This window comes from Hemiscyllium ocellatum, chromosome 18 (assembly GCF_020745735.1).
Source record: "Hemiscyllium ocellatum isolate sHemOce1 chromosome 18, sHemOce1.pat.X.cur, whole genome shotgun sequence".
In the NCBI taxonomy this organism is placed as follows: Eukaryota; Metazoa; Chordata; class Chondrichthyes; order Orectolobiformes; family Hemiscylliidae; genus Hemiscyllium; species Hemiscyllium ocellatum.
Window position 1 is genome coordinate 9,666,805 of NC_083418.1, and position 18,355 is coordinate 9,685,159.

General features: G+C 47.6%; 1 protein-coding gene across 5 annotated transcripts in view; it reads left to right on the plus strand.

Annotated features, from left to right (window-relative positions):
* Window positions 1-14,771, plus strand: part of madd (MAP-kinase activating death domain) — a 166,345-nt gene extending 151,574 nt beyond the window's left edge. For all 5 annotated transcript variants that reach the window (XM_060838685.1, XM_060838686.1, XM_060838684.1 and 2 more), the window contains 3 exons: window positions 861-930; window positions 11,482-11,528; window positions 12,329-14,771. In XM_060838685.1, coding sequence (XP_060694668.1) covers window positions 861-930; window positions 11,482-11,528; window positions 12,329-12,430 — 219 coding nt within the window. In that variant the 3' untranslated portion in view covers window positions 12,431-14,771. The remainder of the gene's footprint in view (window positions 1-860; window positions 931-11,481; window positions 11,529-12,328) is intronic.
* The last annotated feature ends 3,584 nt before the right edge of the window (window positions 14,772-18,355 follow it).

Genomic DNA, 18,355 nt, shown 5'->3' on the forward strand with positions numbered 1-18,355 from the left:
CGAATTGGGGAAACACATGTAAACTTTATAAAACACAAACTGCTGCTAATGACAATTTTCATGCAATCCATAGTTAATTTTAAAACTAAGACAGATAGGTTTAAACCAAGGTATGGATGTCTAAGGCTGAGAGGAAAAGATTGATTGGTGGGTGAATAAATGAAGTTCTCATCTCGATCAACACTGATCCAACTCAATGGCCTACTCTTGCTCCTGTGTTTAGTTACATCAAGCTACAGTTAAACAGGCTAAATGGCCTGTTTGGTGGGACACCGCCTGCACTCCACAATGAAGGAGAGCTGAATATAATGTGGTATGTTTGGTGTTCCTTAACTGTACTCTATTCCGTGCAAACTTTGTGCCTAACATGTATGCACAAACCTGTTTAAAGTTGTGTATGTATATTCATACCATGCGCAGCCATGTTATTCAAGTTTTAGCAGGGGCTGTACATAAATGCAGAGGAAGGCAGTGCATGTGTGTAGCGGGCCATCCCTTGGTGTGACCTGCTGGTGCCCAGGCCTGGTCAACAATGGGAAGAGTGAGAGAGTGGTGTGAGTGTGTTGGGTGTCTCCTTGCTGTGCCTGATATTAATTGAAACCATTTCTCTTCCATGCTTTCTCCTCCTGCAAGGAGTGGAAGGTACCAGTCTACTGCTGTCTATGCTTCTTAGCAAGAATTTCTCATTCTTTTAGTTTTGCTTTGTGGCAGATTGTGGGAATTATCTCTTTATTTATTACACGCTCTTTGCTAGATCTGCAGTGATGTTCATTTTGTTTTCTGAAAGAAGATATCATTCCTGGCTTTTCGGCTGTTCTTAATCTCGGCTCATAACCGTTTATCTTTTTGTTTGTTTTCAGGTTTTCATTGAACTGAATCACATTAAAAAGTGCAATACAGTCAAGGGAGTCTTTGTCCTGGAAGAATTTGGTAATTAACTATTTGATAATTGGCTCTGTGCCAGACATCAGCACTCAAACGTCCGAGTGACAGAGACACTCCTTCGCAGGGTTTGGAGGGATGCAGAGCAAACCAGAAGAGGCTTGACACGAAAGCCCAGTCACTGGCTGTAGTTGGAAACCAGGGCTCCATCAGTCTCTGACATTTGCATGGTTTCAGTGAGATTGACATGGAGTAACTAAGGGTTTCCTCTGGCTTAGGGCCGTGAGCTGGAACTTCCTCTATTGTTTTGATGTTTCACAATGACCTCATGGTAAGGGAGCAGGATCTGAGGCCAAAGGGTGAAGGATGACAGTGGGATGTACACAATCAGATTTAAGGTATACAGTTGCCCAATGCTGTCCCTGTGACTGATGGTGTAGTAATATTGAAAGGACAGTGCTACGCTCTCTATTTATGAGCTTGATATTGTGTTGAAAGAAAAATACTACATCTCCCCAGTGACTGAGGATGCCTTAATATCGACAGTGCCACATTCCCCAAGTGACTGAGAATGCTATAATATTGAAAGGTCGGTGCTGCATTCCCCGGTGGCTGAGGGTGTTGTCATATTGAAAGAAATTCTCAATTCCCCAGCAACTGAGGGTTTGAAAAGGCAAAGCAACATTTCCCCAGGTGAGATGGAGCGAACATTTGCTCAGGAAAGATGTGCCTTTCCCTTCTGAGTGAATCTTATCCCTACTCGCTATTGGGTGCGACTGGAGCTTGGAATTGAAAGGTCACTGAAAGCAGTCAGTAGGGGAAGGGGATTCGATTGTTGCTCCTCACGGTTCAGTATAGAAACCAGTACGATAGAGGTCTTCAGAGGCAAGTGGGCACTGAAGGGCCAGTGTACATAATTACCCCAGACAATGTTATTTTGATTTAGTAAGTTTAGGTTCCTTTGTGTAAGTTGTTTTTCCAAGAACCCCAGGATAAAGCAGTTTTTGTTGCCCTGAATCCTGGTGTAAGACCCTTGTGTCCATAGCCATGAATTGTAGTGTAACTCAACATGTGTATAGCACTGAGTTCAGTGTAGGCCCTAAATGTGCAGATGCACTGAATTCTGTTGTAAACCCCATGTACATGCTGTCAGGATGTTGTATCACAGTCTGGGTCTGCGTACGGACAGCATCAGTGGCATGTCCAATGGGCATTGGACCCTCCACTTGCTGTCATTCTGAGTCCCATATATTAAAGTGGTTTCCTGTGAGTGTGTCAGTTATCACTGACTCGAGTGTAACAAGGATGTGGTTCATTAGAAGGTCCTCAGTAGAGGAGGTTGATGATTGTCGTTAGGTTAATGTGCTTTTTGGTTTTGTTCACTGGTGGAATTCAGGTGTCACTGCCTGGGCCAGTATTTATTGTCCATTCCCAGTTGCCCTTGAGAAGGTGCTGGTGAGCTGCTTTCTTAAACTACTGCAGTCTGTATGGTGTAGATAAAATATACAGTCTCTTAGGGAGGGAATTTCAGTAGTTGGACCCAGTGACAGTGAATGGTAATATATTTCCAAGTCAGGATAGCGACTGACTTCAATAGGAACTTGCTGGGAGCAGTGTTCCCATGTATCTGCTGCCCTTGTCCTTTAAGATAGAAGTGGCTGTGGGTTTGGAAGGTGCTGCCTAATTTCATTGGTGAATTTCTGCAATACATCTCCAGCTATCTTCAATGCTACTGAGCATTGTAGAAAGGGAATTTTTTTTTCATGTGCCAGCAAGCAGGCTGTGTTGTCCTGGAAGGTGTCAAGCTGCTTGTATGTTGTTGGAGTGCACTCATCCAAACAAGTGGGGAACATTTCATCACACTCTTGAATGGTACATTGTTGACGATGGAAGGAGAATGATTTGCAGTTTTCCTAGTCTCTGACCTGCTCTTGGAGCCACTGTATTAATGTGGTGAGTCTAATTCAGTTTCTGGTCAATTGTAACTCAGGATGTTGTTAGTGGGGAACCTGGTGGTGGTAATGCCACTGAATATTTGTAGCATAGCATATTAGAATTCATGGCGAGGACTACCCAGGGAAGAATGGGCCTCAGAGATTTGAAACACCTGGGGTAAACAGAGGTTTAGAGTGAGTGAGGACTGTGGATGCTGGAGATCAGAGTCAAAAAGGGTAGTGCTAGAAAAGCATGGCGGGTCAAGCAGCATCCGTGGAGCAGGAGAATCGACGTTTCAAGCATTCCTGATGAAGAGCTTATGCTCAAAGCGTCGACTTTGCTGCTCCTTGGATGCTGCCTGACCGGCTGTGCTTTTCCAGCACCACGCCTTTTGACTCAGAGGTTTCAGGAGGGGGTAATTAGGAGGACAAAGGTTAGGAACGTTCTGGGGTTAGCCTCAGGTTAGGCGTGTCTGGGGGTGGGGTGCTGCTGCAGCAGCATTGGAGTGACTAGGGTGAGGGGTGGGCTGCAGGTTTGGAGTATCTGGGGGGGGGGGGGTGGGGAGCAAGGAGTGCCTCTGTTTCTTTCCTGCCTCTGATTTGAGTGTCTGCTCTGTTCATGGTGATACAACATTGACTCGCTGCCTTGACCACTATGAAAACCTTGCTACTCCTTCAGGTAATGACAGCACATTAGATTCACTATCTCTTTTCCTATTGCTGCTGTAAGTTTGTTCCTCCCAGCCTGACTGCCTATTCCATAGCGTGTCCTGATGAATTTCCTCTCCTTTGCTCCCCTCCCCTGTCTCCTTTATTCTATCCTCCTGTGTCTCTCTTGCTCCCTCACTCGACTGTTGCCCTCCCCTACATGTCGTTCATTCTCTCCCTGCAATTCCCACCCCATCCCACCAAAAAAAAACCTACTTTCCTTTCATATCAAACCTAATGTTGATCTGATACTATACATTCAGTTTTTGGCAGTATTTGCTCTGTGGTGTGTCGCGAAATCTATGACTATCAATTCTGGTGCTGCACAGGATTCTAATCTGCCAATGCAATGTCTGAGGGAGTGCATCACCTGAGGCAAACGTGCAATTATTTATACACGACTCTTTTCAATAGCGCATTGTGTCACGTCCCACAGCGGATAGCTCTGGCACTGGCCTATTCATGGGGTCTGAGAGAATGCCATCTGGCCTCCATTACAACAGCGATTATACTTCAAACATGCTCCAGTGGCTGTGAAAGTCCTTGACAAATCCTACTACCTGGAAGAGCTACATAATTGTAAAGGTTTTCTCTTTGAGTCAGTTATAAATTGCGTTTCAAAGGCAAGGAATACATAAGCAGCATTCTCCCATACAGCACAGATATTGTCCCCTGGGGGGCAGTGTGAGCCTTCTGTTAACTGGAGCAATAACTCTAATGTCATTCCCCTCATTCTTCCCAGTGATCTCTGACCTGTAAAGGCCAGGCTAATTAACATACGTTTGTGGTTGAAATTCTGGGAATGATACCTTAGTGTGAGTGCTTGATTCCCACCCTCTGTGTCTGTGACATACTTTCAGCATGTGACTCTATAAACACAATTGGAATGTCTCTCACTGTGTATGTGCAGCCTGGTTATATCAAACAAGTCATACATCCTCAGCAATACTTACATATTTGTAGTCTGGGTATGTATGACATGGCACACAGCCTGACGATATCTGTGCTTTTACATCTGTTTGCATCCATAGCTCTGTCTATGACATTGCATACAGCGTCAGTACATTTGTATACCAAAGCATAGTTCGTATACACACAAACTGAGGATGCTTGCAATGTTTCACATACCTGGACTGTGTTTAAATATGTATAGATTGATGCTGCATACAGTGTTTCATATCTTTAGACTGTGTTTATATGCACGTGGACTGAGTCTTTGTGTGAAACAGAGCAAACAACCACAGTCCATGTGTATGTAAACACGGTCTGAGTGGGTGAAACACTGCGTACAGCCTCAGTCTGTGTATAAACACAGTCTGAGTGGGTGGAACACTACATACAGCCTCAGTCTGTGTATAAACACAGTCTGAGTGGGTGAAACACTGCGTACAGCCTCAGTCTGTGTACGTAAACACGGTCTGAGTGGGTGAAACACTGCGTACAGCCTCAGTCTGTGTACATAAACACGGTCTGAGTGGGTGAAACACTGTCCAGCCTCTGTCCTGTGTCATGGAGTCTATTGTTCAATTCGCCATTGAATCACAGGATTGTTACGGTCTGGAAGGGAGACCATTCAGCCCCTCATTGTCAGCAGTAGCTTTCTGAATGAGCAAAGTGCAATGCTCCTGATCTTTGCCTATAACTCATACACTATTTGCATAATCATATATTGCCTCAATTGGCATTGCCTCTAGTACAGTAGACATCACCTTGACTGCTGTACTTACAATCAATGATATGGGTAAGCATGAATCCAGAGGTTGCTGAACAAGACAAACATTTGGGACAAGCTGATGCTTATAACAATTGCAGTTTTGATGAATGAGAGGTGATGTTATTGAAGCATATGTGATCCTTTGAGGGCTTGACCAGGTAGTTGATGGACAGGTCTTCCCCTGTGGTAAAGACTGGAGCCAGGGACATGGCTAAAACAAGTGTCCTACCATTTCAGAAGGAAATGGGTGTTTTCTCAGAGTTGTTAATCTTTGGAGTGCTCTTCCCCAGAAAGCAGTGCGGACATGGCCATTGTGTTTACCCATGCTTAAGTTCGACAGTTCAGAATGGGGGGGGTGGTCAGACGGGAAAGTGGAACTGCGATCACAGCTGCCGCAGCTAGGATCTTAGTGAAGAACTGAATAGCCTATTGTTTCTAATTCATATATTCCTGTACTCCACAAGCCCCTCAAAACCGTGTCTGCTCACCACTGTCCAATGTAACATTGAGAACACAACTTGGCATTTGGCCATTTGTTCTGGAATCGTCCCTTTTAAAATTATGGTTGGTGTTCGTTACAATTATGCAATATATTTTTTAAAACAATATCAGTATCCACATGGTCTCATTGCTGTAACATGGCATTGTTGGAAATTTAAAAATCAGTTATTAGAGTCAGAGATATAAAGCATGGAAACAGACCCTTTGGTCCAACCCATCCATGCTGACCAGATATCCCAACCCAATCTAGTCCCATCTGCCTTTTCCCAGCCAATATTCCTCCAAACCCTTCCTATTCATATAGCCATCCAAATGCCTCTTAAATGTTGCAATTGTACCAGCCTCCATCACTTCCTCTGGCAGCTCATTCCATACACATACCACCCTCTGCATGAAACAGTTGCCCCTTAGGTCTCCTTTATATCTTTCCCCTCTCACACTAAGCCTATGCCCTCTAGTTCTGGACTCCCCGACCCCAGGGAAAGACTTTGTCTATTCATCCTATCCGTAACCGTCATAATTTTGTAAACCACTGTAACGTCACCCCTCAACCTCCGACGCTCCAGGGAAAACAGCCCCAGCCTGTTCAATCTCTCCCTATAGCTCAACTCCTCCAACCCTGGCAACATCCTTGTAAATCCTTTCTAAACCCTTTCAAGTTTCAAAACATCTTTCCGCTAGGAAGATCAGAATTGCACGCAATATTCCAACAGTAGCCTAACCAATGTCCTGTACAGCCACAACATGACCTCCCAACTCCAATATTCAATGCTTTGTCTAATAAAGGAAAGCATACCACTTTCTTCACTATCCTATCGACCTGTGACTCTACTTTCAAGGAGCCGTGAACCTGCACTCCAAGGTCTCTTTGTTCAGCAACACTCCCCAGGACCTTACCATTAAGTCTATAAGTCCTGTTAAGATTTAGTTTCCCAAAATGCAGCAACTCACATTTATCTGAACTGAACTCCACCTGCCACTTCTCAGCCCATTGGCCCATCTGGTTAAGATCCTGTTGTAATCTGAGGTACCCTTCTTCGCTGTCTACTGCGCCTCCAATTTTGGTGTCACCTGCAAACTTACAAACTGTATCTCTTGTGCTCGCATCCAAATCATTTCTGTAAATGACAAAAAGTCATGTCCGCAGCACCGATCCTGTGGCACTGCACTGGTCATAGGCGTCCAGTCTGAAAAACAGCCATCCACCACCACCTTCTGTCTTCTACCTTTGAGCCAGTTCTGTATCGAAATGGCTAGTTCTCCCTGTATTCTGTGAGATCTAACCTTGCTAACCAGTCTTCCATGGGGAACCTTGTCGAACGCCTTACTGAAGTCCGTATAGACCACATCTACCGCTCTGCCCTCATCAATCTTCTTTGTTACTTCTTCAAAAAAACTCGATGTGAGATATGATTTCCCACGGTCAAAGCTGACTATCCCTAATCAGTCCTTGCCTTTCCAAATACATGAACATCCTGTCCCTCAGGATTCCCTCCAACAACTTGCCCACCACCAACGTCAGGCTCACTGGTCTATAGTTCCCTGGCTTGTCCTTACCACCCTTCTTAAACAATAGCACCACGTTAGCCAACCTCCAGTCTTCCGGCACCTCACCTGTGACTATCGATGATACAAATATCTTAGCAAGCGACCCAGCAATCACTTCCCTAGCTTCCCACAGAGTTCTAGCGTACACCTAAACAGGTCCTGGGGATTTATCCACTTTTATGCATTTCAAGACATCCAGCACTTCCTCCTCTGTAATATGGACATTTTTCAAGATGTCACCATCTATTTCCCTACAGCCTATATCTTTCATGTCCTTTTCCACAGTAAATACTGATGCAAAATACTCGTTTAGTATCTGCCCCATTTTCTGTGGCTCCACACAAAGGCCACCTTGCTGTTCTTTGAGGGGACCTAATTCTCTCCCTAGTTACCCTTTTGTCCTTAATGTAATTGTAAACACCCTTTGGATTCTCCTTAATTCTTTTTGCCAAAGCTATCTCATGTCCCCTTTTTGCCCTCCTGATTTCCCTCTTAAGTATACTCCTACTACCTTTATACTCTTCTAAGGATTCACTCGATCTATCCTGTCTGTACCTTACATATGCTTCCTTCTTTTTCTTAACCAAGCCATCTATTTCTTTATTCATCCAACATTCCCTATACCTACCAACCATTCCTTTCACCCTGACAGGAATATACTGTCTCTGGACTCTCGTTATCTCATTTCTGAAGGCTTCCCATTTTCCAGCCGTCCCTTTACCTGAGAACATCTGCCCCCAATCAGCTTTTGAAAGTTCTTGCCTAATACCATCAAAATTGGCCTTTCTCCAATTTAGAACTTCAACTTCTGGATCTGGTCTATCCTTTTCCATCACTATTTTAAATCTAAGAGAATTATGGTCGCTGGCCCCAAAGTGCTCCCCCACTGACATCTCAGTCACCTGCCCTGCCTTATTTCCCAAGACTAGGTCAAGTTTTGCACCTTCTCTAGTAGGTACATCCACACACTGAATCAGAAAATTTTCTTTTACACACTTAACAAATTTCTCTCCATCTAAACCCTTAACACTGGCAGTCCCAGTCTACGTTTGGAAAGTTAAAATCCCCTACCATAAGCACCCTAATATTCTTACAGATAGCTGAGATCTCCTTACAAGTTTGTTTCTCAATTTCCCTCTGACTATTAGGGGGTCTATAATACAATCCCAATAAGGTGATCATCCCTTTCTTATTTCTCAGTTCCACCCAAATAACTTTCCTGGATGTATTTCCAGGAATATCATCCCTCAACACAGCTGTAATGCTATCCCTTATTGCTTGTTTAGATTTCCTCTGAGTCATTTTTCCTTCTGCGTCTGGCTTGATGCTGAATTCATGATTGGAAATCCCAGTACTCTGTCCTATTCCCACTCTGACCTCTGTGTCCTTGGACTCCTGCACTATTCCAGTGACGCACAGTGTAAACGCCACATCTTTCAGGAAGGCACTTTAAAGCCTTTTGAACTCAGCATTGCGTTGAAACATTTCAGTTCGTCGCCTCTGTCCCTGTTGTTTTTACAAATCAGCTGTTAGTCATGTTTCTTTTTTTTTCCATTTACTCCACCTGTCCTACATCTTTTTATTTCTGTGTCCCATTTGCAACTCTTCTCAACCTTTGCACCATTAGCCTCTACTGAACTTTAATCTCTCCACGCCCTCCCCCCACCCTCCCCCACTTTCCCTGCCTCTTCACTCGAGATCAGTTCCTTCTCCAAGTCCTTCCAGTTCTGACAGAGTCATGACCTGAAAAATGCTCTTTCTTTTTCTCTCCACGCATGCTGTCTGACCTGCAGAGTATCACCAGCACTTTCTGCACTTTTCTCTCATTCCATGCAGCTCATGGCCGGACTGGTGAAGGTGTACGGCTGTTTGCCTGTCGCCCTGTCAAGGCCATAACACTATGAGCATTTCCCATTGGCACCATCTGACTCAGCTTGTGACAATTCAACATGCAGAAGCAAGTCTGAGCTTCACCAGCTACAGCCTATTCTGGCTCACTGTCAAGTGAATTGTTTATATGCAGTCTCTTGTGTGCTTCAATAACATTACCTCTCGTTCTGTTAAACTGCAATGTTACAAAACCTTGTTCTGATAATGGCACAAAGTTTACGTCATGTATGTGTATGCAGTTTTACATACAAATGCTTAGATTTACATTTCAAGGATCTCACTGTGCACGCTCTGGGATGTGTCCTTATCATAAACAACCTTCATATGATACAGTCTAAGGACACAGTCCTGCTGTGTGACTGTGGATGGGGGGGTCCTGCTGTGTGACTGTGGATGGGGGGGGTCCTGCTGTGTGACTGTGGATGGGGGGGTCCTGCTGTGTGACTGTGGATGGGGGGGGTCCTGCTGTGTGACTGTGGATGGGGGGGTCCTGCTGTGTGACTGTGGATGGGGGGGTCCTGCTGTGTGACTGTGGATGGGGGGGTCCTGCTGTGTGACTGCGGGTGGATGGGGGGGTCCTGCTGTGTGACTGTGGATGGGGGGGTCCTGCTGTGTGACTGTGGATGGGGGGGTCCTGCTGTGTGACTGTGGATGGGGGGGGTCCTGCTGTGTGACTGTGTGTGGATGGGGGGGTCCTGCTGTGTGACCGCAGGTGGATGGGGGGTCCTGCTGTGTGACCGCGGGTGGATGGGGGGGTTCCTGCTGTGTGACTGTGTGTGGATGGGGGGGTCCTGCTGTGTGACTGTGGATGGATGGGGGGGTCCTGCTGTGTGACTGCGGGTGGATGGGGGAGTCCTGCTGTGTGACTGTGGATGGATGGGGGGGTCCTGCTGTGTGACTGCGGGTGGATGGGGGGGTCCTGCTGTGTGACTGTGGATGGATGGGGGGGTCCTGCTGTGTGACTGTGGATGGATGGGGGGGTCCTGCTGTGTGACTGCGGGTGGATGGGGGAGTCCTGCTGTGTGACTGTGGATGGATGGGGGGGGTTCCTGCTGTGTGACTGCGGATGGATGGGGGGGGTCCTGCTGTGTGACTGTGGATGGATGGGGGGGTTCCTGCTGTGTGACTGTGGATGGATGGGGGGGTTCCTGCTGTGTGACTGTGGATGGATGGGGGGGTCCTGCTGTGTGACTGTGGATGGATGGGGGGGTCCTGCTGTGTGACTGTGGATGGATGGGGGGGTCCTGCTGTGTGACTGCGGGTGGATGGGGGGGTTCCTGCTGTGTGACTGCGGGTGGATGGGGGGGTCCTGCTGTGTGACTGTGGGTGGATGGGGGGAGTCCTGCTGTGTGACTGTGTGTGGATGGGGGGGGTCCTGCTGTGTGACTGTGTGTGGATGGGGGGGGTCCTGCTGTGTGACTGTGGTTGGATGGGGGGGGTCCTGCTGTGTGACTGCGGGTGGATGGGGGGTTCCTGCTGTGTGACTGCGGGTGGATGGGGGGGTCCTGCTGTGTGACTGTGGATGGATGGGGGGGGTCCTGCTGTGTGACCGCGGGTGGATGAGGGGTCCTGCTGTGTGACCGCGGGTGGATGGGGGGGTTCCTGCTGTGTGACCGTGGATGGATGGGGGGTCCTGCTGTGTGACTGCGTGTGGATGGGGGGGTCCTGCTGTGTGACTGCGTGTGGATGGGGGGGTCCTGCTGTGTGACTGCGGGTGGATGGGGGAGTCCTGCTGTGTGACTGCGGGTGGATGGGGGAGTCCTGCTGTGTGGATGGGGGGAGTCCTGCTGTGTGACTGTGTGTGGATGGGGGGGGGTCCTGCTGTGTGACTGCGGGTGGATGGGGGGGGTCCTGCTGTGTGACTGCGGGTGGATGGGGGGGTCCTGCTGTGTGACCGCGGGTGGATGGGGGGTCCTGCTGTGTGACTGCGGGTGGATGGGGGGGTCCTGCTGTGTGACTGCGGGTGGATGGGGGGGGGGGTCCTGCTGTGTGACCGCGGGTGGATGGGGGGGTCCTGCTGTGTGACTGCGGGTGGATGGGGGGTCCTGCTGTGTGACTGCGGGTGGATGGGGGCGGTCCTGCTGTGTGACTGTGTGTGGATGGGGGGGGGTCCTGCTGTGTGACTGTGGTTGGATACAGTATGTTTCTGCATCTGTGCTGGTGTTTGTGGCCTTGGTCAGATCTGTAAACATGGACGTGTGTGTGTGAGAGGAGTCTGTGTGTAAACAGAGGCTCGGATTGCAGTGATCTTTTGTTGTTCCTGGGTTAAACTGTTCCTTTTGTCTCTTGCTCGTCTGGTTCCAGTTCCACAAACTAACGAAGTGGTGACCCACAAGTACAAGACTCCAATGGTGAGTAGCTTTTTCATTCCTTACTGTTATTAACACACACGACCCTCTGTGGCTCAGTCTCCTACCACTCCGTTAAAACCTGTGCTGGGTCAGAGCTTCCAGAACTGGTTTGTGAGCAATTCTCTCAAATTTAAATTCTGATTTCCATCATCATATACGAGCTGTCTCCTGATGTGGGCTCGCCCCGTGTCCCCCCACCCCCTGCACACACTCCTCCACGTGTGGGGGCTCCCTCCCCACACGTACTCCTTGTCCTCGTGTTTCCCCCCCCCCCCCCCCCCCACGGATGCTCCCTCCCCCGTGCGTGCTCCCTCCCCCCTGTGTTCCCCCCCCGCGTGTGCTCCCTCCCCCTTGTGTCTCCCCTGCACATGCTCCCTCCCCCTTGTGTCTCCCCTGCACATGCTCCCTCCCCCTTGTGTCTCCCCTGCACATGCTCCCTCCCCCTTGTGTCTCCCCCACGCGCGCTCCCTCTCCCTTTTGTCTCCCCCACGCGCGCTCCCTCTCCCCTTATCCCTCCCGCGCGTGCTCCCCCCCCCCCCCCAGTCTCCCTCCCCCCACACACGCTCCCTCTCCCCGTGTCCCCTCAGCGCGGGCTCCCTCCCCCCATGCCGTCCCCCTTGCAGTGTTGACTCCCTCCCCCGTCTCCCCGTGCAGAAGTGGAAACAACTGACCGCCCGGTGAGCGTCTGGGAAAGAGGATGGTGCCTGTGTCCATTTTCTGTCATGTCCCTGCTGAGTCAGTGAGTCCTTCCAGCTGCTTGCTTTGTAGCTGCTCATTGGTCCCTTGTTCTCTGGTTTCAGGCTCATGAAATCTGCTACTCTGTGCTGTGTCTGTTCTCCTACATGGCTGCAGTACGAGGGAAGGAAATGGAGAGCAAGAACAAGGTGACTCCAGCCCGGTAAGACACCGGCCCCTTTTTCATCCCCTTTCGTTCCCCCCCCCCCCCTCTCCGAACTGAGCACTCCATTTCATGGCCCCCAGCCTGCTCTCTCCCACTGTCTCTGCAATGCTGCAGCTCCAGTCAGGCAGGCCTATTATAAATAGCGACTGTTTGGCTTGTGCTTGTTCTTAAACCACCACACTCGCTCGAGGCTCGTCCGATTAACCGACCCAGTCAGAGCTCCTTGCCTCGTTCCTACCGACTTAAGACTGCAACATGAAACATAGTCCGAATACAAGCTTCATTACTGGTCGTACACTGGATTTACAGCAAACCCAATTACTGAGGGCTGTGCCAGCACTGGGTTCGCTGCAAGGCCACTCATCGACCACCTCTGCACTGGATTCACTGCTCATCGAAGGCCACCTTGCGCAGGATAATTTCATTTTCACTGAAGAGGCACCACATCACTGGATATTTGCTTGTCAATGACTACTGATCTATACTCATTCATGGAGCACCACTCCAGCACTGAATTTGATGGATATTCATTCACTGAGGGACCTCTCTCCACTGGATTCATTGAATATTACCCATCAAGGACCATTTCTTCACTGGATTCGTTGCGTTATTTCCTGTCAAGGGTCCTCTCCTACACTGGATTCACTGCATATCCTTCCGTCGAGGACCATTTCTTCACCGGATTCCTGTCAGAAGCCACTCCTGCACTGGATTCACTGTATATTCTCCCATCGAAGACCATTCCTGCACTGCATTTACTATGTATCCTCCTGCCAAGGGCGACTCATACTGGAATCCCTGCATGTTCTCCCACTGAAAATGGCGACAGTATGAATTTCCCCACTTAAGGTCACTCTGTTCCTGTTCTACTCATTCAGGGGTCCTTTTGAATTGACAGTATGAAATGAAGCCACCTCAACAAGGGATTCACTGCGAATGAGTCCCCTCCATTTAAATCACTGTCCGTCCACCTTATTCACGTTCACCAAGTCACTATTTTCTGCCCTTGGATTTGACTGTTCAGTTCCCTTCCATTGAATTCACTGTAAACTATCAGAATCAGGAACTGATTCCGAATGGGATTTAGCCACTGTGGAGGAATATTCCACTGGATTTGCCCACAGGAAGTTGCCCTGCACTGGAGACACTTGCAGAGATTCTCGAGGAGAGTGAACTTCCTCTGATGTACAGACCAACACTGAGTTGTTTTTGTTGTACCAATTTCGTGTTCAGTGTAAAGAGGTGAGCTGTAGAGACTGTGCTTTCCTTTATTCCACCCTGTTCACCCCATCAGATAGAGAGCTAAGCCATGTCAAACCCCCTGCAGCTTTAACACACGATGGCCTGGCAGTGCCCTGGACAGTGAGCCTATGGTATCAGGCCGTTGGGTTAGAAGGAGAGTCAAGAGTCAGCAACCAGCCTGTGGGAGAGGCTGAAGTCTTATGACCTTCCAGCGATGTCCTGTGACACAGGTTGCCACCCCTCGACCTTCCTAACACCCCAACCACACCCAGCTCCTTCTCACTCAGTGGCGTATCCAAACACTGCCACTTAGTTATAAAGCACCCAGAGAGGAGTTCAGAATTGACTCAGCTTTGGACCACTCACCTAGTTGCTGGGTGGGGACACCATCGTCTCGCCAGCCTCTCTGTGAATAGACCACCTACCAAACAGTGTTCTTCACAACTGCAGCCCGCTCAGTTCAAAACACCCCTATACTTCAGTGGAAAGGCCCAGAGTGACAGAGAGCAGTGATCCCCTTTCCCCATGCCCCCTGGAGTGATTCCTGACCCCACCCATCTCCAACCTGTGCCCCAGAGTGATGACCTACCCCACCCCAGCCCAGCCCAGCCCATGCCCCGGTCCCATTGGATTAATGCTGTCCCTTATTACAATCTGAACGCATACTAATTCTTTGCCCATTGTGTTCTGGGATCAATTCTTGAAAGTTGTATCTGTTTCTTTTTGCTGGCAATGGACTTGACACTCTGCTTCCTCCAAACCCCTTTCGTGAGTATCACTCTTTAGGCATGAGCTGAGGGGAAAGTGAAGTGGTCAGAATGGATCTGTAAGGACAGACTCCTGCCCAAATGTCTGACCAGGCATGGGCCCTACTGTGCTCTCTTCAGGATTACAGTTTGCTACCTGCTGCTCGTCCTACTGTGTTGTGTTGTGTTCATCTGTCGGGTATTCTGATCTTGTTTAGCCTGAAGGGTTTTTATTTTTTGTGTTTGATGCTTGCTGATGTAGAATGCATTATTTTGGTGTAAATATTTCAGTATTATATGTATTTATAGCACTGTACAGTACCTTGAATGTTGCAATAAACTCTCATCCCTGTGGCCTCTGTTTCATGTCCTTCTCAGCACCTGCCTCCTCCATGTATCTGCACCCGTCTTGTTCTTCCTGAAGTACCATCCCTCCTCTCTCCCCCGCCACGGGGCCTAGGCTTATATTCTTCACTCAGCCCTGACACATGCTTCCTCTCCTGCCCTCACTCTCTTCCTATCTCTCTATCTTTCACACCATCATCTGGCTCATGCTGGCTACTACTCTATCTCACTGATTCATTTCTGTGTCTCAGTACCACTGTGCTTCCTCAGATTCTCACCGACATACACACTCCCGTTTGCTCCCCTCTCCATGTTTCAGAACTGTCTCTGAAATGTCACTGCTTTTTGCCTACTCATTCCCTTCCTCTAATTCTCTCTCACTCCCTCATTCCTTCTTTGACACCTCACACTTTGTCTCTCTCTGTCTCTCGCACACTCACTCCCCTTTGTTTCTTATTGTCAGCCTCTAAATTAATTTGCTCTCTGTCACAGAATATAGCACTCCCTACTGTGCATTCTCACTGTTCCTCTCAATATTTCACACTCTGTCTCTCATGTTGAGGGGTGAAAATAGAAAGGCCTTGGCAACCGGAACTCTTGTCAAGTTGACCGACACACGAGAACAAGAACATGGATAATCTCCCCAAAGGCCGTGTAATGAGGAATGAGACAAAAATAAACGGAAGATTCTGGAATCTAAGGTAGACAGGCAGGAGGCTGGGAGAACACAGCAAGCCAGGCAGCATCAGGAGGTGGAGAAGCCGATGTTTCAGGTGTAACCCTTCTGTAATGAGGGTGTAGCTGCAGAACTCAGTCCAGAGGCCCAAAGGCACAATAGACTAGCACCAGTTAAAGACTACTTCATGAGGAAGTGTATTCCAGCTGGAAAATGGAGGGCCCTAGGAGGATATGAAGGCTGAGCTGATTGTGGTGAATTGGAAAGCTTGCAGTATCAAAAGAGATGCATTGGCACACTTTGCTGAGACTTTACGATTGCCTTCAAAGATGTATTTATGTGAGAAAGAGAAGCTCATGACTAGCATTCAATTGAAATAAGCCCCGTACAAATCTGCAAAGATTGGTGGTAGGTCAGCAAACTGGACAGACCTTTTAGTCACTGCTTTCTGCTGAAGAACCAGCCAAAAGATAGTGAGAGAGAATAGCTAATGTGGTTCCTTTGTTCAGGAAGGGCAGTTGAGATAGGCCAGGTAATTACAGAGCAAGTGACCTGACATTAGTGGTGGGTGAGATTATTGGACGGAATTGAGGGGGGACAGAATTATTCAACACTTGGAAAGTCAGGGATTGGTCAGGGATGGCTAATGTGTTTTTGTTAAAGGGAGACCTTGTCTGACTAATTTTAGGTTTTTTGAAAAATAATGTGTCTAAAGACCAGAGGGCATATGTTTAAAGTGAGGAGTTTAGAAAAGATCTGAAGGGGAAAAAAAAGTTTTCATCCAGAAGGTGGTAGATACACAGAACATGTTGCCTGATAGGATGGTAGAGGCAGGTACTTTCTCAACACTTAAGAAGCATCTGGACAAACACTTAAAATACCAGGTCTTTGTAGACAATGGATCAAGGGGATCGGTGTAGTTTGGTATTTGTTGGTTGGTATACTGGGCCAAGGGCCTGTATCTAGATTAGATTCCCCACAGTATGAAAACCGGCCCTTCGGCCCAACAAGTCCACACCAACCCTTGAAGAGTAGCCCACCCTACCCTATATTTACTCCTGATTTGGCAATTTAGCATGGCCAATTCACCTAGCCTGTGCATCTTTTGGATTGTATGGGGAAACCGGTGCCCCCGGGAGGAAACCCACGCAGACACTGGGAGAATGTCAAATTCCACACAGATAGTTGCCCGAGGTGGGAATCGAACCTCGGTCCCTGGCACTGTGACTTTTGTGCCAGCAACTGATGTGAAAGCTCTGACCTCTAGAGAGTAAAGTGCTAGCTATGGGTTCCAATCTGTTACCAAAAGTACTTGAATAAGGAAAGGGCCGGTCTAGGTAATTGACAATGGTGCTGGAACTCAAGACTGACAATTCCCAGGATGGCCTCCAACTTTTCATAAAAGAAGTGAAGGCCCAGAGAGTACATGTGTCAGTTATAATCGACCAAAATTCCTTTGAGTCTGGATAAGTCATGGCAGATTGAAAAATATCAAACGTAGCATCTTTATTCGGGAAGGGTGGGAGGTCGAAAGCAGGAAGCTATAGGTCAGTTAGCTGAACATCTGTCATAAGGAAGGTGTTAGAATCTGTTATTGAGCAAGTCACCTCCGAGTACTTAAACAATATGACAAGGAAAAGCCAACAGGATTTTGTGAAAGGAACATTGTGTTTGACTAATCCATTTGAATATTTAATGGTGACAGTGATAGTGCATGAAGGAGAACTGGTAGATGTGGTGTACTGGATTTGCAAAAGAATTGGACAGTGAACAGAAGCATAAAGTAGGGCTAAAAGGATCTTTATTAATTTGAGAAACTACAGCCGCTGGCAGCTACAGTGATCAGTGAGTCTGTCACTGGGTGAGTCTGAATATACGTTAGATACATTTGCCAATGACACCAAGATCAGGAGGACGTTAAGTTGTCAAGTGGGAGTCAACAGTCTGCAACAGGAAATAAAGAGGTTAAGTGAGTGATAAATCTTTCCCAGACATGGGCTAATAACATGTGCCAATGTGAACTTGTTTAAATGGAGAGAGATTGCAGAATCTGGTGGGACAGAGGAATCTGGGTGTTCTAGTTCATATAGAGTTGTAAATAGACTCTACAAGGGAATGCATAGAAAAAGTCCTTTATTGCAAGAAAAGTGGTGGTGTTTAACTGCAGCTGGACAGGCTTTGATGAGACCAACATCTGGAACAGTTTTGGCCTAGTTATATGAAAAAGGAACTGATTAATTTAGGAGTAGTTCTGAGAATATTCACTGACATCATTCCTAGGATGACAGGCTTATGTCATGAGGAAAGATTGAGCAGGTTAGACAGTTGAGCGGGTTAGGGGCTGAGAAGCATAGATATAGATCTGACAGGAATAAGAAGACTGGATGCTGGAAGAAAGTTTCCACTTCAGGAGACTAGATTTCCTGGGCATTAAGAGAAGAAAAAATCTGTTTGAGTCAGATGACTCCTTTTAATAAAAAAGTCGTTGTTTTTTGTGGAATTCTCTTCTCCAGCAGTTACATGAGGTTGTCTCTTAAAATGTCATCAAGGCTGCAATTGATTGATTCTTAAGAGAGAGGTTTATAGGAGGCAGACAGCAAAGTGGAGTTGAAGCCACACCACTTTGGCCCTAATCATATTAAAGTCATCGAGATATACAGCTCGGAAACAGATCCCTCAGTCCACCCTGTCCATGCCAACCAGATATCCTAACCTAATCTAATCCCATTTGCCAGCACTTGGCCCATATCCCTCTGAACTCTTCCTATTCATAAACCTATCTAGATGTTTTTTAAATGTTGAAATTGTACCAGCCTCTGCCACTTCCTCTGACAGCTCATTCCATACATGGACCACCCTCTGCATGAAAATGTTGCCCCTTAGGTCCCTTTTATATCTTTCCCCTCTCACCCTAAAC